The sequence below is a fragment of the Trichoderma citrinoviride genome (genome assembly GCF_003025115.1).
Source record: "Trichoderma citrinoviride strain TUCIM 6016 unplaced genomic scaffold BBK36scaffold_6, whole genome shotgun sequence".
NCBI lineage: Eukaryota > Fungi > Ascomycota > Sordariomycetes > Hypocreales > Hypocreaceae > Trichoderma > Trichoderma citrinoviride.
Window position 1 is genome coordinate 1,615,276 of NW_020194714.1, and position 26,312 is coordinate 1,641,587.

The window sequence follows — 26,312 nt, forward strand, 5'->3', positions numbered from 1 at the left end:
CCAACAAGGCCATCGAACAGCTGCAGTCTTGCTTTGTCTTGCTGTGTCCCCTTCGGACAACGCACAACGTGGCAGGGCTCCCAAAAACAGGGGGGGCTGGGCGCTAAAGACGATCCACCGGGCGACATGGAAGGCCCTTTTGGTTGTCCGTAAAGCGGATGCAGCAGCGGCATGGGAGGTTGAGGGAGACACGTTGGAGTGCTTGCATGGCGGTCTCCATCTGGGCGTACTTTGCAGAATGTGTGCGACTCGAGCTGTGTATTCTTGTTCAGCATGTTGTGCTGTCTGATGGATGATATGAGACGTATAGCATGGTGTGATGTGATAGACTGGGAATTGCTAAGAATAGGCACTCGTCGGTTGTGAGCAGTCGTGTGGTTTAGAGCAGTTTGCTGGCATTGTCGGAGCGACAATGGCTGGTGGTTTGAGACGTTTTTTTGTTCATGCTGTGGTGTTGAGTCGTGATGGGTTGTGGTGTGTCCGTGTTTATCTGCGGTGAGCCCAATGCGGCCAAAAGTAAACAAACGGTTCAATGAGACTTTGTAGTTGTACTCCTACTCTTACAACCACTAGGTACCTACGACTAGTACTAGCATGACACTAAAATAGCGGTTCGGACTCGATAGTGCTCGTGTGTGGTGGCAGCAATCAAAGCAGCGTGGGTGAGGTGGGAGTGGGCGGGAGGCTTGACGAGGGAGAGATGCTTAGCTGTGAGCGGGACCGCATGCAAGCACTCAGCAGCAAGGTATCGTGTATCGTAGTTGTACGCCTCTCATGCGTTTGTTGGCCAGCCCCATCCCGGTCCTTGTCCTTGTTACAAGCAGTAGTACTTGTTTCCATTCCGTTGTCTGCACTCTTTTCGGTCTCGGCTTTGTTTGGTTTGATTTAATTTGACATGATTGATTCTACGGCTATGTTGCTGAAGAAGATGGAGCTCGCCTCTGCGTCTTTGCAATCCAACAGGGGTCATCAATGGGCCAGCTTTCAGCTACAGGAGCAATTACGGAAAAGAACCAGAATAGAAGTTGATGAAGAATCAGATCAGACACGGAAAGCGGAGAACAAAACACACAAGAGTTGGGCAGCGCAGCTTGACCCTTGCACGTGCAACGCGTCTTAAGAGGCACCTGGAGTGTTTCCCTATTGGGACATGCCAGCGCCAGCCGCGCGACGTGATTTGCTTTACGTTGAGGGCCGGTCAAACAAGTAGAAACCAGAACAAGAGGAAAGATGGCAGAGGAAACAAAACGAACCAAGAACGCGAATCAGCATGTACCTTGGAGGTCTCAATTCCTGCTGAATATGAAAACAGCCCTGAATTAAATTGAATTCATTCTCATCATACCCGGAGCTAGAGGGGTGGCTTCAATTAAAATGTGTGCCTTTCTTTTGGGCTCGTACCGATACCAGCGGTCGGAATGCCACGCGCAGAACCGCAACAACACCCCCTGGGCCACTCCCCGGGGGAGCCACCGGAGCCACAGGGGCCACAGGTGCTCCAGCGCGCCCAGGGGGACCGCCTGTGGCGTGCTGTGCGTGCTGTAACCTGCTGTACTATGCGCTGTCCACGGCAGGTAGCGGTACCTAAAAGCCTTAGCGCGCCGGGGCCCCCCCTTGTACTCTACCTGATCGCCCGCCGATGCAGCCTGGCGGCTTATGTACCTACTACAACCCATTCCCACCGCCTCCTGCAGACCTGCGCTGCACCTGCACCCTCCTGCACCTTCCTGCACGTCCACAACACACCTGCCTTACCACGTCTTTGCTCGCTACACGTCGATTCCGGGGCTCCTGGTCTTGTTTTTTCTCTTCCTCCCCTTCACCTCGACTCCGTTCTGGGCACCAATTGTGTGCTTTTGCTTCTGCTTTTATCTTCCTGCTGGATCCCTCCGTTTTTGCTCTCCAGTCTGCCCTTCAGCTCTCACGGCTACTCGGAGTAAACAAAACAATAGACAAGTACCGAATGCCTCTAGACGCCGCTTAGACACGAAACGACAACAACAACAACAACAACATCCCACGACGTCCACCACAGCAACACCCTCCACCGCCATGTCCAACAGTCCCCTCACGCCGCCTGCAGCCATGGCAGATGTCGACCATCACTACCACCAGCATCTGCGGCTTGTCAGCTCGCCGTCGCCCATCCGAACCACCGAGTACACGCCCGCCATGGCCCAGAGCGCGCTCCCCGCCGTCTCATCCCCCACCACAGACAAGCACCCCAAGGGCAAGAGAAAACGAACAGCGTATGTTTTTTTCCATGGTTGACAACTGCTGAATGGAGTTGCAAAAACCGAAATCTACTCCCTTTTTCGGCCTCAATTCCAATTGGCCCAGCATGCATGTCAGATGGCTAACGTGTTGCTCCGTCTCGATAGCACCAAGGACAAGCTGATCCTCGAAGAGGCATACTCTATCAACCCCAAACCCGATAAGCAGGCGCGTCTCGAGATCGTCAACCGCGTCTCTCTTAACGAGAAAGAAGTCCAGGTATGCCATCTCTCCGCTGTGCTCTTCAATTGGGTCACGTCCACCCTTGGCTGCCATGCCGGGATCCAAAGTGGTCAACGCGTCTCCTAATTAAAAACCAATTAAACGTTATGCACCCTTTTATGCTTAGAGGCAAGGCACAAGCTGACAAAGGCCGTTCGTTTGGCGAATTAGATCTGGTTCCAGAACCGAAGGCAGAATGACAGGCGGAAATCCCGTCCGCTGTCGCCGCAGGAGCTGGCGGCTCTCCGCTTCAGCGGCATGCATAACATCGCGTCCGACCCAATCACCTCCCGCAGCATCGTCGTCGAGCTGGATCCCGCCTCGTTCCCCGCCTCCGACCCTTCTGGCGCCGTTGTCAGCCATGTTCCTACGTCGCCGTCTCACATGCCCGGCAGCCCCCATCATGCACACCCTCACCACGCTGTCGCAGAGTCCATTCATGCCACGCCTGCACCCCGGTACGGCTCTCAGCCCTATGTCGCAGGCAGTCTGCCGCATGCGACACCGCAGCGACAGATGTACCCAACGCACGAAGATGGTCATCACCCTCACTCCGTGTCAGGCTCTGTCGGCTACCTGGCAAACCGATGGAATCTGGGCAATTGCTACGCCACGCCCCTCTCTCGTGATAACTCGGCCAAGTAAGACGACCCCATATGCGACAAAAGTTTTATGCCGTTATCAGTTTGCTGACCTGTTTTCTCAGATATGACCCCTTCATCCCTTCCTCTTGCTCGTCTAATGCGTCTGGGCAATACCGATCGCATGTGCGCCTTGCCCTCTCCCTTGAAGGCAAGGCTGAGCTGGTGCCCAACAACGAATCCTCGCCCGTCCGTGAAACCCCATCGAGGCCTTCGTCTACTCTGCCATCCCTCTCCCAGTATCGGCAACGGAGCCTTCACCGTAGCCATAGTGCGCTTCCTGCCGTTACGCTGCCTCCCATCTCCACCTTGACCAGCTCGCTTCCACCACGCCTGGTGCAGGGCCGGTCTCGTGATGTCCATGCTTGGGAGCTGTGTGCCGATTCTGAAACTCGAGACGAGCTGACGGCGCAAGCCGAGCATGAGTCCAGCGGCTCTGCCATTGCTGCCATCAGCTTGCTTCGTTCCACCAGCGGCATCCTGCAACCCAGCAGTGTCAAGCGAAATGCGCCGCTGTCAAAGCTGTCGCGCTCTCGCCAGTCCAAGAAGCCTAGGCTTGGCCGCACGGCCTCCAGCGTTGCCCGCCTGGAAACTTGCTGGGCAAACGACGACAAGATGCGCGAGTCCTCTCATGCCAAGATGAATGTCTCCATGCTCGTCTCTCCCTCCGACTCGGACAAGGAGAACTGGAGCCCCAGAAACGGGGCAGCCTCTGCAGACGGCCGTCGGCAAATGCCTCCCAGCAGCCCCAGTCGATCGCAGGGTGCGCGGCGCATCGGTCGAGCGCTGCAGGGTCGAAAGAGCCCAGCGCTCCTGATGCGTGCCCACACTATGCCATCGGGGTCGAGTTCGTCCGTGAAAACGGGAGTCTCGGACTTTGGGGCTGTGGAGGCCGAGGCGGAATCTCCACGCGACGATGAAGTAAGCCGCTTCATGTGCGGTGATGTCAGCCCAAGCAAGAAGGGCGACATGGACTGCGTTGCAGGCCTGCTGTCTCTGAGCCAGGGCGCTTGGAGATGATGCAAGGGGTAAGGGACACACAAAACAAGCCAAGAGAGACCAAGGAACAAAAAGAAAGGAGAAGGAAAGACAAAAGCAACACTGCACACGCTCATTTGGATACTTCCCTTTGTCTCTCATGAAGACACGAATCTTTTTTACTTCTTACGACCGGGAAGCGGGACTTTGTTCCCTGCCCCCTTTACGACTTCTCGCTCTTCTCCTTTGTTTTATAAAAGGTGGCGGGGATTCTATTACGGATTATTCATTTTATTTATGTTGCCTTCTTCTTTTTGGGGAGGGAGGGATATGGTTGGTAACTTTTGTCTACGCGGATAGAGGGTTGGTCTCGAGTCTCGTGTTCTGGTATTTCTCTTCGTGTTCTTATCTCGGGTTGTTCCGTGTGGCTGGAGCTGGGATTGAAATAAGATGGGCATTTTGGATGGCGCAAAGGTCGGCTGGATCATTACTGGTGGGGATAGAAAAAGAGATTGGTTCCATTTGCAGTGGCAATACATGATGCTTGTTTTATCCAAATTCGTCGAAATTTGCTCTTCACATAATTTGCAAGACGGGACGTTCAATTGCTTTGGTATGCTTGACTTGCATTTCAATTCAAGCTTCCTCGAGCTGTCATTGCTAAGATCGTGTCTAGCTATATGGTCTGTCTAGTCTAAGGTTCAGACTGAGTCTCGAGACGACAACGAAGTAGAAACAAACAATATCCAACCAGAGGGACGTTATCCAGTGGAGTCCCAAGAGTATTCTCAACGCCAGAGTACACAAAACGAATGGGATTCAGCAAGATCCCAACAACATATCCGTAATCTATATGTTCAGTGAAAGTGTATACGTGATAAGGACCAATGCCGTTGTCGTATACGTATAGTATAATCGAGATGAAAGAGTTGGCATGACACGCTCATGAGGTGATTTGAACAACGAGATATGAAAAGCCCAGAGGGCGACTTGAAGAAGTAAAAAAAGAAAAAGTCATCATCAGGTGCTTGTCGAGATCACATGCCCAGCATGCTCATCTGTCTCCTGACGGGGCTGGCGGCGGTGCTGCCCTCTTCGCTCGCATAATACGCGCTGTCGGTGTCAATGTCCCAGCTGTCGTCATCTTCCTCCTCGCCATCGGGCGAGATGCCGGAAGCGTCAAAGGGCTTCTGAGCAGCCGCGCGGACGTTCCATCGCAGAGTGCGACTGACGCTGTCGAACCACTCCGTGTCGGTACGGGTGACGGTAGGGAAGGGATACTGCGAGGCAGTGATGGTAACGTGATCGCCCTGCTTAAGCTCCACACGTCCCTTGCCGTCGAAAGCGCAGTAGGCGGTGGCTCGGGAGTTGCGTGGTACGGCCACCCGGAGCGCCATAGTGTCGGAGAGAACCATGGGTCGGAACGAGAGAGTGTGAGGGCAGATGGGAGTCAGGAGAATGGCGGGGATATCCGGGTGGACGAGAGAGCCACCCGCTGAGAGGGAATAGGCTGTTGAGCCGGTAGGCGTAGAAAAGATGCAGCCGTCGGCTTGAACGACCGTCAAGAGCTCGTCGTCTCCGTAGAGCTCCAGGTTGGAGACGTATGGCGAAGGGCCGCGGTCAATGACAAGCTCGTTAAGCACTTCGAACTGCTCTCCCTCGTCCGAGTTGCCGTTGGAGCCTGCTCGCCATACCGTGCAGGTAAATCGCATGCGGAGGTTGATCTTCATACCGTCATCGCCCATCACACGGTTCAGATGCTTCTTGTAGTGCTCAAACTCAAAGGTCGTCATGAAGCCAAGGCTGCCCAAGCTGAAGGAGAGAACCGGGGGCACGATGCGCTGGAAGAGCCACGAGGTGTAGAGGACAGTGCCATCGCCTCCAAGGGTGAGTACGAGATCGAACTTCTCGGGCTGACTCCAGCACAGATCCGGAGTCCAGTACTTGAGCATGGTGCCGAACCGCTCATCCTGAGCAATGATGCCTGCGGCGTTGAACCGTTTCGAGTTGCGCAGCTTGGCATCTACGTAGACATTGACGCCAATGTCAGATCCATATCGTGGCGTCTGCAGAAGCCACGTTGCCAGCTCTCGGGTGAGGTAGACCAGCTGGTTGTCCCGGGCTTTGGTAACAATCATGACATTGCGGACTGCGCGCTTGACGGGGCGCCGCTGAAGCTGCTTGGAGAGTTCGCGAACGCTTGTCGCAGTCTGAACCAAGCGCGAATGTGACATAGATTCGTCGTTCTTGATCTCGTCGAGGACTTTTTCGAAATCGACAGCGTCGTCGAATCGCTGATGGTAGAAGCACGGCGACAGGAGATTGCTGATTGCTGTGTTTGGTGTAGATCTCTTCTTGGCTAGGTCTTGGAGCGCATCGACGAGCTGTTGAGGACTGGCGGCGGCGGAGGAGGCGCCGCCGTTGCTGCTTTGAGGGAATAGCATATTGTTGAGCGAGAGGGCTTCGGGCTTCTTGGGACGCGAAACAGAGGTGGTCGAGGCGAGCGCTTTAAGAAGCGTCTGGCGGGGGAGAAGGTCGAAGGAGGCAGTGCCTTGGTAGAGATCGCGTGGCTGCTGCTGTGTTTGCTGTGTTTGCTGCTGGCTGGATTCCGTTTCAGTTGTTGAGAAGCTTGGCAAGATTGCGGTCTTGGGCTCGTCGACAATCGAGGGTTCTGCCGGCGAAACAATAACTGGCGCGATGGGAGAGCCCGTGGCACCAGAGCCACCTAGGGATGGAATAGCAGTGTAGGGGATGTTGGAGTCGACTTCATAGCGAGAGGCTTTGGAGACGTTGACGGACAGGTTATGAATGCCGGAGGATGACTTGGGACGGCGGTCAAATGTGTCGGATTTAGCCAACAAAAGCGAAACAGGGCAGTCGTGCGACTCAAGTCCGCTGCGTCTTTCGGGCGTAGGGTGGAGGTCGGTCCGAGGGGAAACCGCGCCGGCCATGATTACTGGAGCGAGCGATTGCGAATGGCGATTATTAACCCCGGGCGGGCCTAGCAGAGGGGAGTAGTGGAAGCAATAGCGGGTTTCCGCTTGTTGGAGGAGGCGCCGGGATCAGGAGCGCAGCGTTCGGGGCAGGATTGCCGCTCTTGTTGCTCTGGTAGGACTCGGTCGAAGGATCTGGAACAGTGTCAGCGATAATTGCCAGATTGCGACGTGCTGCGGACGTGCAGCGATTGGTAAGGATTGGGCAACCCTACCACAGTCCGTCGCACAGTGACGCAGCAGACGTCACAGCCAGGCTGTTCCAGGGCGCAATAAAGGGAAATTGCAGATGTGCGATGCGATGCAGCACGACACGACACGCCAAGCGGATAGCGGAAGTGTCGGAGCGAACTTTTGGGGTCCAATGCAATGCGCAACCTTGCAGTTTCCCTTTCCCCTTGTGTTTGCACGAGTATGTCTTGCTTTGAAATCGAGGACTAATTGCCGAATTAGTATATCGGTGTCCGCGTTGATCGGATTAATATTATCGTATGGATATCTTGTTGCCTCTGCAATGCGGGGGCCAATAAAGAGAAAGGAAAGATCCGTCTTACAGCTCGTAGATCGTCAGGGAAAGTACCGAGGAGGTCGAGGCTGCAACAGACCAGCTGTAGCGTAAAGCGATGGAATGGGCAGCAGAGAAGCGAGAGCGAAGGAGATGATGAAGGAGCGAGGCTGAAGAAAAAGCCTTGTGGGAGTTGAGAAGTGTTGATAAGGTAGAGAGAAGGCGTAAAGTATCTTTGCCGCTAGGGAGGGCAGGAGCGAAACGAGGCGACGCCTGGTTCTTGCCGAGACTGGAGTGTGTAGGCGAGTGGGAAGGAGTGAAGGAAATTCTCGTTAAAATAAAAAAATTGGAAAAAACAGGATGATGATGATAATAAATAAGACGAATAACAAGTTGAAAGACGAAAACGACACGCTGCGCTGCGCTGGGTATTATAACGCAATCACGGACTTGCAGGAACTTCCAGAGCTCTGCTTTCGGTATTATCGCTGCAACACCACAGTCGTGCGTGTGTCGACAAGCCTCCAGAAATGGAATGGAAGAACAAGTAACACACACAAAAAAAAAAAGCAACAGCTTCAGCCACATGCAGCCATCAATCTTATATACCTGTTGAAACTGGCCCCCCGCAAGAGCACGACAGCAACGAAGAATCGTAACGTTTTCTCTGACCGCTAGAGCAAATCCCATCACTTTTCGTCACCCCGTCCCTTGTCCCCTTTCTTCCTGTCCCCGTCCGCACTTGGAAACCCTTTAGCAGCACGAATTGATGCAGCCATCGTCACAGAGGCGCTCAGCATCGCTAGGCCAGAGCCCCCCGGAAACATTTGGCGTTGGCCATGAGCGAAACAACGGGCCCTTGCAATGCGGACCTCCCCCAGTTCCTTCGGTCTGGAAACGTGGGCGTGGGATTGCAGGGCTTTTGTCTGAGACGCGGAACTCGCATTACCTGCAGTAGCAAGTATGTAGTAGTATGTGTTATCCATGCTGCTCGCTAACAACCCGTAACTTGAAGTGAACCGCCATGGATCAAATCTGATACTACCGCCCCGTACGGTTACAGGTGCTCCTCCACAAACGACTTTGGTGCCTTGAGCTGTGAATCTCGAGGATTACGCTCACGGAACGGATGAACTGAACCAACTCGTTGAAACCAAACCAACCGAAATGCTACGCTGCGGAACATTGATTTGATCCCAATCTATGAGCCATAAGGTAGTATACTTCGCATCTACTGAGTGCCTCCGTCTCTATTAATGCCAGAAAATGCCAGATACCCGCCGCCGATTGATAGTGCGGCATCTTGGCTGTCTCACCACCCCCATCCATCCCCTTCCCACGTGAATCCCGCCTCGGCGTTCCGCATCCAGGCGCATGAAGGCTCTTCGTACTCCATTTACTCTCTTGTTCTAATCCATCTTCTTTACCCCTTTCTTCCTATTTTCCTTACTTCTGTCTGCAACGGTCGCTACGGGCCCTGCCGCTGGTGGCCGAAACGGCGTTTCACCCTTCACACCAAGGCCTCAGGGGCTGTTACAGATAAGACTCAGCTCCGAAAGCATCCAAATTTAGATGCCAAATACCGGTACCAGCGGTAGTATGGCAGCGCAGGCAATGACAACAGAGGGAAAGCAATGTCCGCCTGTGAATCTTTCGGATTGGTCACTTCGCTACTGACTAAATCCTCTTGAGGTACTCCTTAGAGTCCACTAGTATGGTGATATGTCGTCTCCCCCTCTTGAACCCGAGTGATGAAGCAATTCAGCCTGTTCGGCCACACCCTCTTCCTTTGACAAGTAGCGTGTCATGCTCAAGAATTAATAACGCAGCTTATCTAGCGAGCTGCTTCTCGACCTCAGCTAACCTGTACGGCTGGCATCCCGTCGCGTAGGAAGACTCGTTATTCGTAGAGTATTGCCCTCCATGTCGCCTTGTCACAAATCCAATAGCGTCTCCAACCCCATGTTTTCCACTTCTGTTCTCCGCCGTGCCAGTCTTTGTCGTAATCTCGAAATGATAGCGCCTCACTACCAAAGGCGGATTCACACGAATCACCGGCATATTGTCCGGCTATCGAACTGGGGTGCTCCGCACCATCGCAAAAGACGCGATAGCAAAGTCCGTACGGCCGTCCCTGCTGGCGCCAAGAGGGCCACCGGTATTAGGGGGGTAAGGAAACAACGTCGTCTCGACGGGCGGCAGATGCTTCACCTCCAGTGGAGGCTTTCGGCTGCCTTGGCCTCCAGAACGGAGCGCATGAACTGTAGCACATTCTCGGACTCTGCCCCGTAGCCTCCCATTTCCGCATCGTTTCCAGCCTCCTGGCCGCGACAGCACACGTTTTCGGCCATCTGGAGAACCCTGTCCCACTCCTCTGCCGTGAAGGAGCCCTCGCTCTCGGCCAGGAGCAAGTCTCGGCCGGCCGTGAAGCCCAGCACGTGCACAGAGGTCGCTTGGTCGATTTCCGCCGGTGACGGGTCTACCTTGACGGTGGTGCTTCCTTCAGCATCCGTAATGGCGAGGCAGGTTGCCGAGGCCACTGTGTTTAAGGGAATTGCAGCAGTAAGAAGACCCAGCATCGCGGCATGCAACAGCGACGGGATGATTCCAAGATTCTGTGAGATGAGTGTGTGAGATGAGTGTGTGAGATGAGAACCGGAAATGGGCAGCATTCTGAGAGGCAAAGGTTCACTTACGAGCCGGGGCTGGAGCACCTTGCTGTTCACATAGGCGTTTTCAGGCGCTTCCATGACCTGGAGCGTGACTTGAATCACGCATCTGGGGAAATTCCTGATGGCGATGAGATGCCGCAAAGCAGGCTGCAGAATGGCCTCCAGCTGCCGCTCAGCAGTCCCTAGTAAGAAGCAAATAAGAGGTCAGACACTACGATCTTGCAACAATGTGGACTCCCAGTCCTGAACTGTCTGCAGCCCTCGTGACAGCAAAAAAAGGAAGGACGTCCACTCACCTCCAACGCCCGCCGCCGGCCTCACATTCACATCCACCAGCGCTTCAAAGGGATTCTCATCCCGGCGCTGCGCCTCTACTGGCCCATTGACGGCGGCTGTGATTGTGTAGCCGCCAAAGGAAAAGTTTGCGGAGCCGTCGGCCTTGGGCAGATGTGACAGCTCAGCCGAAGGAGGAGCCATGGCTTAAGACAGTTCAGATATGATATGAATGAAGAAAAGTTGATGAGGCCGCAAGGCTGTCGTCGGCACTTTTTGTCTTTGATAATCAGATAATGCTGCAGGATTTGAAATTTTGCCCTCCAGGCGATGAAGGAGGCGCGACGGGTGGTGCTAGTCTCGATCTGCAAAAGTAGACTGTGGCGCTCGTGTACTTGCGCTGTCGCCGGAACAGCTCAGCGGTTGGGGGTTCACTGGCACTGGCAGGTACCTACTTTGCGGGGACCTCCCTTCAACTGCCTGGGCAGATGCGTGGGGCGGCATCTGGAAGCTGCTGGCCATTCAGGGACCGACCGGTTTTCGTCATTGGACAGCAGACAACCCGCCTCACCTCAACTCACTTCACCTCATACCATACCTTACCAAGCTTACATTATTCACCATCACACACCACGTCTCAACATCACCTTTTCCCACGAATTACTGCAGTCCAATAAGCGCCATGGCATCTGAATCACCAGCCCAATCATCATCAGCATCGCCGGCCTCCGGCATCCCCAACCTCAAAGACAGAATCCCCAAGCTCGAGCCTCGCAGGAAGAGACCGCCCCCCTCCAACCCGACGCCAGTTCCCCAGACGCCCGCCCTGCCGCCGCCGCCGGACCTGACGGACTGGACCTTCAAGGTTCCCAGCAGGCGCATCCTGTCAAGGGCGGACCATGACCTGTTCCTGGCCTCTCCGACTTACAACCTCATCGCCGCATGGGTGTTTGGCCTGTCAGAGTCCGTGGTCGACACGCCCAGATCAGCCATCAAGGATGACACCCTGAGTGGCCCCGTCAAGGCAATCCTGGCCATACTCGACGAAGCAGAAACATTCGTCTCTCAGTCTCCCCCAACCGAGCAAGGCGGCTCCCGCTTCGGCAACAAGGCCTTCAGGGGCTTCCTAGATCTCGTCAAGGAAAAGATCCCAGCATGGCATGAACGCCTCGGCCTCCGCAATCCCGACGCCGTCGCCGAGGCATCAACCTACCTCGCCCAGTCCTTCGGCAACCGGAACCGCATCGACTATGGGTCCGGCCACGAGCTCAACTTCATGATGTGGCTGCTCTGCCTCTACCAGCTCGGCATCCTGCAGCGCTCCGACTTCCAGGCCCTGGTCCTGCGAGTCTTTGCTCGCTATCTCATCCTCATGCGCGTCGTCCAGATGGCCTACTACCTTGAGCCCGCCGGCTCCCACGGCGTCTGGGGCCTCGACGACTACCAGTTCCTGCCCTTCCTCTTCGGCGCATCTCAGCTTCTGCACCACCCCTTCATCACCCCTCGTGCCATCCACCAGGATCTGACAGTCGAAGAGTTTGGCGACGACTTCCTCTACCTCGGCCAAGTCAAGTTCGTCAACAGCACAAAGACCGTCAAGGGCCTGCGCTGGCACAGCCCCATGCTGGACGACATCTCCTCCTCCAAGTCGTGGTCCAAGATCGACGGCGGCATGCGCCGCATGTTCGTCGCCGAGGTCCTGGGCAAGCTGCCCGTCATGCAGCATTTCCTTTTCGGCTCCCTCATCCCCGCTGCCCAAGGCATGAGCGAAGAGGACCCGTCCGCCGCCGGCGAGGACAGTGGTGAAGATCACTCCAATCATAGCCACACGGGCAACGCTCACGACGGTACCGGCTGGGGCGACTGCTGCGGCATCAAGGTGCCCAGTAGTCTTGCTGCTGCTCAGGAGATGAGGAAAGGCCATACAGAATCCTTGCGTAGAATCCCTTTTGACTAGTGTTGGTCAAGAGACAAGGAATGTGCGTTGTGCGAGAGAGGAAAAGGAAAATGTAAAACACCATTAGGCAGCAATGGCAAATTTCTATACTGTTATGATTATCGAAACCCAGAGGTATACCTGACGATGCCATAGCCAAGTACGTGTACGTTCAGCTTTTGAGACTGTCGTACGTCTTCCACTTAGCTGATCCGCTTAATTTGTAGTCCAGTAGGTAAGTCCTTTTCGTTGACAAATACTTTTTGGCTTTCTCAAACGTGGTTATATATCTAACTACCGTTCAATAAAGAAGCAGTCGCTTTTGCGGCCAAAACGTGCCCTATATGCGAAATACATGCCCTTCAAGTCCTTTTGTTGCGGCAGCATCTGCCGAGGCCACCATCCTCACAAAGACATCACACCCCTTGTCCGGCTTCCTTCCATAATACAAATAAACACAAAACTCCACCGACCATGCCTGCCCTGGGCAAAGTTCCGCCCCTGATTATGGCAGGGAGAGCTGAAGGCTCTCGAGTAACGCATTCCAACGCCAAACGCAACAGGCACACTGCTGTCGTGTGTCGAGTGGGCAAAGAAACAACCGCTCCTGTAGGTATCTTCAAAGCGACAAGACGACAAAGAAAAATTTGACAGACAAAAGAAAACCGTTCGTAACACATCATTTATGGTGACAGGAAATAGGAAGAAAGAACAAAGGGAAAATATGGGTACAGATCAGATGCAAGGCCAAACATGTCCATCAAACTGCAAAGATTCTCGGACAATCGAGTGTCATCGGTTCGGCCTAGGCGGATAGCCACTTTGTCTGCTGCATGGGCATGGGGCCAGTTTCGTCGCACAGCTGGTGGTGAGAAGCTGCCTGGTATTGACGGTTACGGGCATGGATATCGATCAACATCTCCACCAAGGCCTCGGCATCCTCGTGGAGCGAATTGAGCTCACTTCCGGTAAAGCTGTGTCCAAGTTTGCATGGTCCAATCCTGGGTTTTCTGTACGCGGCAAACACGATACCTCGATCAATCATCTCCGATAGCCGAACTCCTGAAACTGGACTCTCTTTATCGCTCGAGCTACCCTGAGTGTACTTTCCTGGGTAGAAGGAGCATGCATAGCCACGGGCGAGCTCATGCGGTTGAGCCTCTTGGTTGCGGTACTCGACCCAGCCCTTCGACCGCAAGATGGTGGTGTGAACAACCGAAGAGATTTGAAGTGGCGAAGGGACTTGATGAAGGCCATGCGCTGCCAAGAGTCGACCAACCAAAGGCCTTTCGCAGGAGCTCGCACACTCGAGGTCAAACATTTGGCCGCATGGTCCGCCGGGCCAAAGGTTCACAACATAGATAAGGTCGAAGTCATGTCTCTTTGCAATTCTGGCCGCCTCAAAGGCAGCGGCGGTGGCAGGCCGGCTTGTGGACGGAGGCGTCAGCGTCAACAGAGACGAGGGGCCCGGCGTGGGTGAAGGAACAGAGGTATCCATGGAGGATGGAGAGCACTGCCGCGCGTCGTCGTCAAACTCAGGAGCTGGGTCCTCAGGTGTCACTTCTGCAATATCGTCGTCACTGAGATTCAGGAACTCGTTGAAGTCAGGCTCCCGCAACGTAGAGCTGTTGGAGGAAGCCTCGGAGGGAGACGAGTCGCTGTATGATTCGTTGAACGATGCGTGATCAAAAGACTGGAGAAGTTGGTCTTCAATCTCATCAAACAGGGTCTTGTCGATGGCAATGTCGAATATCTTGGAATCGGCGAGAAGATTGCGCACGGGTACAATCTCAGGTGAGTCCTCTGGAGTTGGCGGAGTATTGTACGGAAAGGTCGGGCTCCTAGGACTCTCGATAGAGCGGCGACAAGATCCGGTGTCTTGCGAACGGGGTGATGGAGGAGTATGCAGACGGGTCAAGGTCGGCAGGTGAGGGGGGGATTGGGAACGAGGACTCGGAATGTCAAACTGCTCTGTGGCTGCAGGACTGAAAGCCGCTGGACCTGGTACCGCCTTCTCCTCCTGGCTCGGCGGGCTGAAGCGATACTCGCGAAGCTTGGCGACTAATGAGTCTGGCTGTGCATGAGGGTCGCAGAGAGATGGCAATCGAATAGGCGATGGACCAAAGCCAGGACTTGAGGCGTGCGAGCTCAGTGAGCCCAAGCGAGAGGGGATGGCATCTGGAACAGAGGGAGATCGACCTGTCGCTAGTCGCGAGCGCACCTCCTCCCGAGCTGTCATACGACTTGCCGTCGGGCGGATGAAGGAAGGGGAGGGAAATTGCGGCTCTGTTGGGGGACTGATAGACGTGGTAACCCTAAGAGAGGCCAGGGAAGCTTTGCGCTTGGAGCTGAAGAGCCTCTCGAGGCGGTCGAATCCGGTCGCCATCGTAGTTGGAAAAAAGAGGAGATGGAGAAGAGGCGAGGGATAGTGCAAATGGAAGTCCGCGTCGGACGCGTCAGGGAAAGATGGTTGCTAAGTGCCCTTGCTGCTTTGCTTTGATCGTGAAGGGGTGGGAGAAGATGTCGACGGAAGGTTTGAGGAAGAAGCGAGGAACGGGGGAGGAACTTTCTTCTTCTGAGCGTGAGTGTGAAATTAATGGGGTGGCAGGCAGTTGCCCATACAAAGTGAGATGTGAGGCAGAAGTGAATCAAAAGTGAAGTCAAAACAATGAGTGCGAGTCGACTCGGCCACACCTCGCCAAAGGGCGGCTGCAAACTGATGATTCAAAGACAGATCAGGCGGTACCCATACGATGATGTGCAGGCTGTCGCAAAATTGACTGGTCCTCGCACGTCGTACGTGGTACCCGATCTCTTCGAGCCGGCGCAAAAGCGAGCGTAGTGCAAGATATGCGCGCCGTGGATATGTGTCAAAGTGATGCAGCTGGCGATGCTGTGCGTATGCGCCTTGTACCGCCTTCAGGGATGAGGACAGGCGGAACTAAGACTGGATGTCGCAACTGCGATGGTTGCGAGCCGTCTTCGAGGTGGAAGTCTTCTGAAATTACTCCGTGCTTCTGTCGCAGATACGGCGGAGGAGTGATTGAGGGGGCGAGCGTTGGTCGAAGAGGGTGAAGTTGAAGTTGAAATTGAGGTTCTCGGAGGCGATATGGGAAGTACCTCTGGAGGTACCTTGCGTATAAGTGAATGGAAGGAGCCAACGAGCAACTTCCCAGAGCTCCCATGCAAGGACAGAAGGAGCAACGGCAGCAGAAACGACGAGGAAGTAGCAATGCAGTAGCTTTGAAGCAGAAAGAGTCGAATGGAAACTTGGAAATAATACAAGCAGCACGACTTCGTAAGGTAAGGTATCTACAAGCAACGAGACACAAGCAGCTTGCCGCGACCCTCATCAGAAGGGGTCGAGGGAGACTTTATCGCGTCTCCCAGGGGCTGGCCAGAGTGAGACCCGAGCGCAGTTCCTCCCTCCAAGACATACCGGACCCTGGGAAACAGCGTCCGAAAAAGCAAAGCCAGCAGCAGCAAAAAGCAAGCAAATCGGATACCCTCCTCGCCCGTCCCCACGGCCTGCGCTCGAGCGCAGCAAGCCACACCACTCGAGTCCGAGATCCATGACTAGATGAAGCTGAGAAGCCGCAGCCAAGAGCCACTTCGGACGCAGGGCAGAGACAATATGTGCAGATTAGCGCCGCGGGCCACGGACGTCGACCGGGGTGCGTCCACGGCGCGGGATGCTTGAGGGTTTTCGAGATGGCGGAGATGGCAGAGACGTGCCCTAACATGGCAGCTCTGGGACGAGGCATCACCTTCACCCCTCGCCCCTCCAGCCCTTTGGCTCTGTTGGTGCGGAGCGGGTGAGACATGTGGGAAGCGTCCAGGCTGAGACGTTGTGACCAAAGGCGCCACTGCGTTCTAACAGGACCTCAGACCCGAGGCATGCATCGCACAGCCGTCTTGTCCAAGACAGAACGACAGGAGGAGAGAGACAACGCGGGCTATGGAGTACCAGTACCTGAGGTCCTCGAGCCTTCAATTCAGCGCGGCCTGCTACGAAGCACAAGGCAGTATGGTAGGTCGATAGCCACCTTTGGCCCCGATGCTCCTACGACCGATCGTCTCTCGTTCCGACTCCCAGCATCTTGGCTCGGCTAATGTGACGACAACTAGTCTTTCTGCAAACAGCCTCTGTCCGCCTCGCACCGACATAGACTTGCCTCTAACAGACCGCTATGTCCTGGTACGAGTAATACCTCGTACATGCGTCCCCAGGAAAACAAGAAGAAACACTTCGGCGGGCTCTACCAAGTATGTACTCAGATCTTATCACCATTCTCCACACACCCGATCAGGTCGGCGGTTTGTTTCCATTACCAAGTATCTAGGAACTCGAGGGAGACTGGGACAAATGACCGGGAGGTTGAAAAAGTCCACGGCCCCACCGACCTTATGCAAGCTTCTCCTGCCAGCATGCCAGTCCGGCGATCTAATTCGCATCAAGGCTCACATCTCACATCTGCCCTTCAACTCGGTACTACTAGTAGTCCTACTTGGCAATCAATCCCGCGACTGGGCTGACGAGATACGATGCTCTCCCAGGGCTTGACGTGCAGCGTATCATGCAGTACCCCGTAGAACACCATCACAGCAATCATTCGAGGCAGAGATGACAGGACAGGGGCACGATGCAATCCTTGGGTTGGAAAGGTTTGCCTTCAGAACCGCATGATGGGACGCTCTCATGCCGCCAGAACATACCAACTTCTTTGGTCCCAGGTGCTAGAATGCTGCGACCAACCGTCGCGGACAGAGGCTGCAGCCGTTGTGCAGAATCCAGGCGCGGGGGACAGCGCTGCCATCGCGAACCACTGCTTCGCAGGGACTGGGGTCATACAGATACGTATGACACATTTCCTGCCACTGTGCCCGTCTTTGATTCTGCCTCCTCCCTTGCGATGGAGTTGCACAGTCGCTCTTTTCTTATTGTCTCCACAGCCAAGTTGCCCGTTGCAGGGTTCCATCCTGACTCGCTTCTAATGTTCAGACGGTTGATGAGCGCCTAGATTGTACCCCGTGCCCTGCTTATGACCAGATGACGAAGTGCATACAAAGCGAGCCAAACGGATGCCTCCGGCCATCACCACCGTGAACCTCTCTATGTGTGAAAGCTCTCACAAAGTCGTTTGCGATATGTGATACGACTCCTCGCATGCTCGTACTCCATACCCTGAGGGAGTTATTGGAAAAAGCAAAAAGAGGGGGAAAGAAAGGAAATCTTGGAGCTACTCTAGGAAAAAGCAATTGCAGGAGCACAATCTATCGCACTGCGCGCGAGCTGTTATTTTGCCTCTGGACTATGGTATGAGCATTTGACTAGGACTCGACAAGCTGACAGTAGCAGTTCACGGGTTCACGGCAGATGGCGTCCAATGATCGAGCTTGGGCGGCTCACCGAACTGCACGTTGCCTGCATATTGGACTGGGTCATATCAGGTTTTGACAGGCATGTATAGAGTACGAAGCAACCATTCGTCATACCAATAAAGCCACCGCTGCGCGAGCGCCTCTTTGTGCGAGGCATCGCCACTGCATTATTGGTCTTGGCTTCTCGATCCAACTATCATCCTGGTAATCCACGGCCGACATACGCCATGGGCCGCAGAAGAGCGCCTTCAAGACGCAGATGTGGCTTACAGCCATCTTGACCGGTCAATTGGTGTAGCGACTATGCAACATGGTAGCATCGGCAGCATGTGAGCATTAAAAGAAGGCTTGCTTTTTTCAGTGCGAAGTAGATATCATGCACTGACGAGTGAAGGCGGCTTTATCCGCTTCTTATCTCTTTAGGAGTTTTAAAGAGATTCTTGGTGGTTTAGGGGTAGAGAGCACAGGTTTCTATAGGCTAATATTCCAGAGTTTAGGACGTAATAAAATAAAAGTATTTATTTACATGTGGCAGGTTAATGTTTAATAACACTTGCGTTATAACTTAGAGCTTTACTGCATCTGCTTCCTTATTAACCTTGCTAAAAAGCGCTATAAAAGCAGAATAGACCTTATTTATTAAATCACTTGCCTGCAGACTCTATCCCTTCTTAAGAAAGGCCAGCTATAAGCACTCCTGAATATAGGCGTTTTAAATATTAGTAATGTCTAAATTAGTCCCTTAAAGTCCTCTATATCTTAACCTAGTCTAAATAAGGGTAAACTTACCTTTATTATTAAACTTCCTTTAAATGCAGCTAAGCTTATTATCTTATTTATATTAAGAGCAGGCTGCTTATAATCTTTTTATAAGCTATTTAAATAAGCCTTATACTAGCTTAAAAAGGTCACTACTGTTTTTATTAAGGTATTACCCTATTTACTACTTTACTTCTTCCCTCTCTTTAAGTTACTTACTAAGGTAACTTTATATTAAGAACCTTAAAGCTTTTTTATAAAAGAAGAAGAAGAATAATTATTCTTAAAAAAGGAATATAATAATAAGCTAGCTTTACTTTTTTTATATTTATAACCTTATAGCTAAAATATAGCTACTTTATAAAAATATAATAATATAAGTATAAAAAGAAAGGCTTTTTACTTTTTAATAAAAAGGCTAAAGATAAATATAATCCTTTATTAAAACTTACCTTCTAGCTTATAATAAACTAGCTATATCTTACTTTTTAACTCCTTTACTCTTCTCTTTTATTTAATATATATTTAATACTTTACTATTAAAGATAAAGTCCTTATAGCCCTTTTAAATAATTATTATACTGCCTAGTTCTTTTACTAGCGTTTTTACCTTACTTATTTTATTAATTTACTAGCTAATATTAATCTTAAGTGTATTATATAGCTGCTTAAACTTAACTATATTAAGTATTAGAATTATATACTTATATTCTTTAACTATATCTAGATTATTTTAAATAAGCTAAAGAGTATTAGTATTAAATATTATAAGTATTTTAGATTCTTTAGCAGCCTTAATAATATAGCTTATAGTTACTTATATAAGGGGATTATAACTAAGCCTAAGACTTATAATAAAAATATATAGCCTTCTTAGTATATTAATAATCCTGCTAGTTATATAATTAGGATTAAAATCTAAGTCTCTTTTATTTTTTACTAATAATTATTTTTAAAGAGGTAACTAGTATATAAGTAAGTATACTATAAGATTAAGTAAATATATCTTAATAACTACTATAGCTATAAAAGTGTAAATAATATATAACTAGAAAGGCCTTATATTAATACTATCTCTCCCTTTTAAAATAACTAGCTTTAAATTAACTTTAATTAAAGCTTAGGATGCTATGCTAAAGAAAGAGAGTTATCTAGTCTTACTATATCATATCTTAATCTTATACTAGCTATAGCTAAGAAATATAGCGCTTTTATATAGTTCTTATTACTACTAATAATAGCAACTTGCTTAAGCTAGCCTATATATATATTAGACATAATTTACATTAGTCTTTTCTATTTACTTAAAGATAATATATTTTTATATTAAGGAGACTAGTAAGCCTGCCTAGTAGCAGCATACCTTTATAAAATGTATTAAGTATAGGCAGGATTATCTGCCTAACTTTACTTAGCACCTTCTTTATTATAATAAATATATTAGGAGAATCTCTATTAGTAGATATTATCTAAGTTTATTAAGCTTTATAAGGTTTAATAATAAAGCTATAAAGATATTATTAATATGCAGTTTCTCTCTTTACTATATAGTGTTTTATTTATTAAAGTAGAAAATAAGATAAATCTAGGGTAAATAAGGGGATTAAGCTAGCGCTTTAATTACTATACCTCTAAGGTCTATATAAGATTAATACTAGTAATAATAAAGTTAACGCTTTAAAACTTTTTAAGAATAAATTATATAGTTAAATACAAGAAGTGGCTTAAGAGAGAAGGACAGTAGAGTTATATTATATTTCTATAAGGTATAGGTATTAATAAGAGAGTCGCCTCTTTTTAATACGCGACGATAATAATATCATCACTAGCTTAAGCAGACCTAGAGTGATTAAAGCGAGATTAGAGCTATTAATCAGAGTCTATTAATATAGCCACAATCTCAGTATTGAATTAGACACGTCTTCTGCTTTTGTAGCTGCCTGGCCTTTAGGGGGCCACTCATAGATTAGATGTTGCTAACAAGGGGCGGCGGGTTCAATACATAGAGAGAATATCTCGAAGGTCCACGAAAGGGATGATTATAAACGGATAGATAGTTAAAGCACGATTTCTCTTGTGGTAAGCTAGGTATGGTGTGTAAAAGAGGAAAGAACGAAAACAAATAAATCGGCATCAGGAAGAGATGCATTCTGCCGCCCGAGGCCACAAGCTTCGTGGAGATGTAGCCACCACGATCTGGCTATTGGGGAAATTGCCACCTTCCTTCCGTGATCCAGCTAGTAAAAGAGAAGAAAAGAAAAAATCCCATCCCTAGGAATCCCCCAAACGCCAGTATCCATAAATCGTTACACTGACGGGCCCTCTCCCTCTTGGACAGTCGTCGTCTCCACGTCGGCTGAGACCTCTGCTGGGATAACCAGGGCCTTCCAATCCTGCAGCCAGGCTTCGTTGCCAAGCTGAAGTTCGTCTATCAAGCCCACGGTTTTCTTGACCGATTCAATGATCTGAGCAACCCACTTGGGCCTGCGGGATCCCTCCACACCCTGCACCTTTTGGATCAACTCCAGCAGAAACTCCACGGAGAAAGTCGCGTCCTCCTGACGGGGTTTCGTTTGCATTGCATAATGATTCCCCCACGGGTTTTGTTGGGCAGGCACGCCATCCATAGGGCCTACACCCAGGATTCTCCCAAAGGCAGAGGGGAGTTTCGAAAACAGCACCTCTTCTTCCAGCTTCTCTCCCTTCTCCACGCGCTGGACCACGTCCTCCACGAAGCCTTTATCGGCCTTCTCCATCAACAAGCAATCCCGCACCAGGTCCAGCAGCGTCTTCGTCTTCCTTTGCTGGGGTTCTAGGCCCCTTAGCTTCTCGAGCCCATCAATCCATACGAAGTGGCAATCTTCAGGGAGGCCAGCCCAACCAGTCATGAGGTGGTTGTAGGCGGCTTCGTCCTGAAGGCCCTCGGGCCCTGTTACTTCTTCTTTTGCTTCCTCCGCGAATCTGACCGTTGGCGGGGCGGTTGCTTTCCATGACAGCGGGAGTGGTCCGTCTAGTTCAGGGGGGGGAGGCAGGTCGACACCCAAGGGTGCCAATCTATGATACTCGTCCAGGATGAGCTCGTAGGGCCACACAGGTTTCAGATACTTCGGGATGACTTGGGCGTAATGCTCGCGGCTTTCCTCGAGATACTGTCGAACTTTTTCAGGCTGCCATTCTCCCTCTGGCTTCAGGCGGTCGTCGTGGCGCTTTGGGCTTGGCTCCTTTACCACAAGCTCCTCTCTTCGTGGGATAACGGGGTCTCTCGTGGGGTCGTTCCTCCTCCAGGCGAATTGCACGAACTTCGTCTCTGCTTCCCCCACCTTCTTCCCAGGTATGGAATAAAGCATATGATGCCTGTGCGAAGGCCATTTGGCCGTTCGGTATTGACAGGCACCAGAAGCAAGTGTCATGGTATTGTCAGGGATAGGCTGCTCATATGACTCGAGGCCAATGAGGGAGATGTCCTCCAGGCCCGTCAGCGCAATAGCCGTCTTGGTAGACTCCTCGCCCCCTATCAAATGGTGCATGCGCACTCTGTCAACTCCAGGGATATTCTCAGGAAAGATGTTGACGCGGGTATGGTGACTTAGCCCCGGGACCTTCCCAGCTAGTTCAGGCCTTAAACGAGTCTTCTCAATAAGCTCCCTGACACGGTCCTGGTCCAAAGAAGGGAGGTCCTGCATTTTTAGGATTCGTTTATCCTGATCCACGGCCTCACGCACGAATCGGAACGGATGGGGAAACTCCGCCAGGCCCATCCACAGAGCCGCCCACCGCAGCCAGTGGTTATAATAAACCAAGAATTCCGCCAAGGTGACCATAGGCACATCGTCCTTGTTGACTTTTGGCTCCTCTGGTGCTACCTTCAAGTTTTTGCCCTTGGCTTTCCCTGATGCCGCCCTGGAGTCGGCCTCCTCTGATGCCTTCTTAGGCTTTGGCTCTTTGACGGCAGAGTCCATGGTATACTTCTCGTTCTGCCTTGTAATATCCTGGCATATGTCTACCCATAGATGGGCCGCCAGATACAAGTGGGGTATGGGAAGCAGATCGTTCTTCAGGGATCTTGCAAATCCCTGCAGCAGGGTGAGAAGTTCAGGGGGATATGCCATTAAAAGGCATAGAGGCGCGGCGTAGATAAAGCCTGATGGCGCTCTTCCTCCACGAAATAGCAACGTGGCGTCGGAAACCAGGTCTGCCACAGGCAGGTTGTCTGGTCCTGCCAGTTCTCCAGGCTTCTCCAATTGGCCGACCATATGCTGGTCTAAACCGTCCCACGAGCCAAGGGGCCTCTTTGTCATAGGCGTCAGGGCAGCCCCTTTTGCTATACTTTCGGCTGTGTGGGTAGCGATCCCCACCGCCCAATTCGCAGGAACGGGTTGGAGCAAGTCTTCCAGGGGCCTCCCACACAGTACCTGCTTGAGGAACAGCAGGTTGCACCGGGAGGTCAGGAGATAGTGGGGGATAACCCGCTGTCCGCAGAGCTGGTTCAGGGGGTACTTGTATGTCTCCAACCCCTTCAGAGCAAAGGTCGTGCGGTGTTCCTCAGAGCTGGCCGTCTTCCTCTTAACCCGAGGCTCATTGTCCTCCTCCGTTTGATTATAAGGCCTCTTGCCCCTTCCCTTTGCAGCAGCAGGCACCTTGGGAGTAGCCGCCTTGGGAGCTGGCGCTTTGGGAGCTGGCGGCTTAGGCCTTGCCGGGGACTCGGCATCCTTGAACAGCCGGGCAAAAACAGGCCCATGCATCAGGGAGTTGTATCCCACATAGGCGGCGCCTACATAGTGCTTGTTGGCATCCACGGTAGGCGTAACAGCTGCCCTAAGGCTTTTCCATCTGTCCTCGGGATCGAAGGCCGCGGTAGACCCGGCTGGGGGTGCTTTGAAGACCTCTCCTCCATTCGCCAGAAAACATGCTCTTGCGCGCACTGAATATGCAACCGCCGGCTCCATGCGAGAACCTCCAACAGACGGCGTCGTCAAAGCCGAGTTGGTGAGGGCAACACAGCCTCCAGAGAGACTTTCCACGGCCAGGTGTACTTGGCTGCCTTGAGTCACCCGCACCAGCTGGAGGCTCTTCCAACTGTCAAGTACTAGCTTGCTCGCAAGAGCCCTGGCTTTGGTGGGATTCGTGAAAGCGGCGGTTGGGGTCCTGGATCTTTGCTGGTGATCCTGGGGGGGCGGGGGCGTCTGTTGTAGGCCGGGGAAGGGAGTTCCTTGAGCAGGGGGGTTTGGCGTCAGGCTGGCGGCTGTGGTGAGAGCCTGCTGGCTGAGGGCATTCGAGGAGGGGATCAGGGCAGGGGCTGTAGTGATGGCGGGAGTTCCATCATCTTGGTCAACAGCCGCAGTGCTCGTGGAGGCCCCCATCCTTCGCTCTTCCGATTCTCTCACGGGGTCCGATAGGTCTGGCGGATTCTGCTCTTCGTGGGACATGGCGTAGGAGTAGGCGGAAGTTTTTCTTTCTCAAATCTCAGAATCAATCTCGGCGGCAATAATAAAATAGAGGATTTACTTACGGCGCTTGAGGAAGGCTGGTGCTGGAGATTATAGCGGAGTCAAGGAATGATGAGATGTTCAGGTTTGTAAATGTCATGCAGAAATCCAGCGGGGGGCATAAAGTTGCCGTGAACAAGGTGAACTACTGCGGGCAGTGCCTAAAGATGTCTCCGAAAACTGAGGCTGGAGTCTGATCTCGCTTTCCAGGACACTTTTTATATAGCTTAGGGGCAGCCTTTTGTCCTTTCCCAGGAGATTCAACTCCGGTCTGTCTCCTGGAAATGCAAAGGGCTTGAGCAATAAAGATATGCTAATGTGTAGGAGACAGAATGGCCCAGGGACATATACAACCCTTCCGTCCTTTACGAAACCCTCAATTTCCATAGAGCTTTTATATTATAAAAGAAGCAAATAGGTATTAAACGCCAGTATTCCCAGGGTCCATCCCATTTCCATCCATTTCCCACAGTCCTCAACTCGGTCCATTCCATGATGTTCATCTAGGGCTTGTCTTGAGCAACCTTCCATCCCTTCCACGGCTTCAGCTAGTTGCGGCACTTCTCTTGCTGGTTTCCTAACAATGAGAAAAGGTCCCTTGAGCGTCGCGTTAATCTTGGGGATAAAGCTGTCGAGCAGCGAGCCCTTCATGCCCTGAACATTTTGCAGGATTCTCAGAGCTGGGTGTAGGCTTCCAGGCCCTAAACGCCACCAGAGCCCTGCGAGGCGGGGACCTGGCCTTCCCCCGCGGTGTTTTCGTGTGCATTAGAGACTGTGGTCTGCGTGCCCTGGGAGACGACGGCTTTTGGCGCAGCTTGGGGTCAGTCTGTATGCCCTGGGAGACGGTGGCTTGAGGAGTAGGATGGGCCATCAGGTCGGCAGTGAAGAGGGAGGGCATACCTTTGGGCACTAATCGGCCATTCTCATCCAAGACGAATGTATATGTCGAAAGGAGCCTCATATAATGTTGCTGGGACTCGCGCATGAACTCGCGCATGAACTCGCGGTACTGGGCGTCTGGCAGGGGGAGCTTCAAGTTGAGGGTTTTTTCGGCTGATTGTTCCATGACTATTTTCCCTTGGCAGCGCTGCTTTTGCGATAAATGTGATAAATGTGATGTAACTGGAAGAAAAGATGAAGAGAAGGAGACGCCCTAGAGCAACAGATGGAGATCCTATAGGGCCACCAAGCATGGAATTCATGGGCCTGCAAGTGGCCTGCGTTAAAAAATACAAGGTCTGTATCTCTATTGGTCGGAGCTCGAACTCCGTTTCCAGGACAGGGCGAGAACCTTGTAGGCAGCTAGAACGCGTCCTTTTGGCAGTGTTCCAACTCCAGACCATTATGCAGACATGGCATACCACTACCTAGGTACCCTCACCAACTTGGAGAAGTACGTACACGATAATGACACACTACCTATTTGCCATTACTTGAATAGCTTGCAAGGCGTCCCTGATGTCGAGACGAGTAGAATGAAACAAATGGAGGACATTCATTAAGTAATATGCTTGTATTTTACATATGGTAGAAGGGCTGGCGTGTCTCTCAGATACTAGCCATGGCAATCTCATTTGGCAATACCAACACGTTCCATTTTCCTCCTCCAGTTCCAGAGAATGAACAGCAAGAATCTAGTAGACAGTTGACAGCCCCCAGAATGGCCCCTTTCAGTTTGTCCGACGCGCGCCTCGTATGGTATAACGCTCAGCTGAGGAAGCTCTTGACAAAGCTGACAGTGACGTCCTTGAGTCTGGCCTCGAGGTCCTTGCTCAGAGCACCCTCCTTGTCAATGGTGGCCAGCAGGTCGGCCTCGTTGGTCTTGAGGTGAGCCAGGAAATCAGCCTCCCACTTGAGAATCTGGTTGACGGGAATGCTGTCGAGGTGGCCATTGATACCAGCATAGATGAGGGGGACCATCTCGTTGACAGCCATGGGCGAGTACTGCTTCTGCTTGAGAAGCTCGGTCAACTGTAATCAAGAATGGTGAGCAATTTTGCCGTCTCCCAAGACAAGAGGGGAAAAAAAGAAATAGGAAAGAAAGTGAGAGATGCGCCAAAACAACTTACGCGTTCACCACGAGCCAGAGTCTGCTTGGTTGAAGCATCGAGATCAGAGCCAAACTGGGCGAAAGCAGCAACCTCACGGTACTGGGCCAAGAAGAGCTTCAGGGAACCAGCGACCTGCTTCA

At 51.9% G+C, this 26,312-nt stretch overlaps 8 protein-coding genes across 8 annotated transcripts; 2 read left to right on the forward strand and 6 right to left on the reverse strand.

The window, feature by feature from the left end:
- Positions 1 to 2,172: 2,172 nt before the first annotated feature.
- BBK36DRAFT_1168644 (homeobox domain-containing protein) lies at positions 2,173 to 4,157 on the forward strand (the record flags this gene model as incomplete). Its single annotated transcript, XM_024895205.1, has 4 exons — positions 2,173 to 2,249; positions 2,382 to 2,493; positions 2,668 to 3,137; positions 3,203 to 4,157. The coding sequence occupies 4 exons, from the start codon at positions 2,173 to 2,175 to the stop codon at positions 4,155 to 4,157; spliced, it is 1,614 nt and encodes a 537-aa protein (XP_024750464.1).
- A 995-nt stretch (positions 4,158 to 5,152) lies between these two features.
- Positions 5,153 to 6,559, reverse strand: BBK36DRAFT_1168645 (ATP-NAD kinase; the record flags this gene model as incomplete). The annotated part of the gene is made up of 1 exon (XM_024895206.1): positions 5,153 to 6,559. The coding sequence occupies one exon, from the start codon at positions 6,557 to 6,559 to the stop codon at positions 5,153 to 5,155; it is 1,407 nt and encodes a 468-aa protein (XP_024750465.1).
- Positions 6,560 to 9,820: 3,261 nt separating this feature from the next.
- On the reverse strand, positions 9,821 to 10,762 carry BBK36DRAFT_1140897 (hypothetical protein; the record flags this gene model as incomplete). The annotated part of the gene is made up of 3 exons (XM_024893412.1): positions 9,821 to 10,228; positions 10,310 to 10,467; positions 10,582 to 10,762. 3 exons carry the CDS (start codon positions 10,760 to 10,762, stop codon positions 9,821 to 9,823), a joined length of 747 nt encoding a protein of 248 aa, XP_024750466.1.
- A 478-nt stretch (positions 10,763 to 11,240) lies between these two features.
- BBK36DRAFT_1135290 (Phosphotyrosyl phosphatase activator) lies at positions 11,241 to 12,515 on the forward strand (the record flags this gene model as incomplete). Its single annotated transcript, XM_024892588.1, has 1 exon — positions 11,241 to 12,515. One exon carries the CDS (start codon positions 11,241 to 11,243, stop codon positions 12,513 to 12,515), a length of 1,275 nt encoding a protein of 424 aa, XP_024750467.1.
- Positions 12,516 to 13,299: 784 nt separating this feature from the next.
- Positions 13,300 to 14,880, reverse strand: BBK36DRAFT_161249 (hypothetical protein; the record flags this gene model as incomplete). The annotated part of the gene is made up of 1 exon (XM_024897710.1): positions 13,300 to 14,880. The coding sequence occupies one exon, from the start codon at positions 14,878 to 14,880 to the stop codon at positions 13,300 to 13,302; it is 1,581 nt and encodes a 526-aa protein (XP_024750468.1).
- Positions 14,881 to 19,599: 4,719 nt separating this feature from the next.
- On the reverse strand, positions 19,600 to 20,101 carry BBK36DRAFT_1117108 (hypothetical protein; the record flags this gene model as incomplete). The annotated part of the gene is made up of 3 exons (XM_024890316.1): positions 19,600 to 19,683; positions 19,797 to 19,879; positions 19,972 to 20,101. Coding segments are annotated over 3 exons (297 nt in total), but the record flags the coding sequence as incomplete, so codon positions are not given.
- Positions 20,102 to 20,941: 840 nt separating this feature from the next.
- BBK36DRAFT_1140900 (hypothetical protein) lies at positions 20,942 to 24,061 on the reverse strand (the record flags this gene model as incomplete). Its single annotated transcript, XM_024893413.1, has 1 exon — positions 20,942 to 24,061. One exon carries the CDS (start codon positions 24,059 to 24,061, stop codon positions 20,942 to 20,944), a length of 3,120 nt encoding a protein of 1,039 aa, XP_024750470.1.
- A 1,767-nt stretch (positions 24,062 to 25,828) lies between these two features.
- Positions 25,829 to 26,304, reverse strand: BBK36DRAFT_4288 (C-terminal domain of alpha and beta subunits of F1 ATP synthase; the record flags this gene model as incomplete). Its single annotated transcript, XM_024898072.1, has 2 exons — positions 25,829 to 26,092; positions 26,191 to 26,304. Coding segments are annotated over 2 exons (378 nt in total), but the record flags the coding sequence as incomplete, so codon positions are not given.
- Between the last annotated feature and the right edge of the window lie 8 nt (positions 26,305 to 26,312).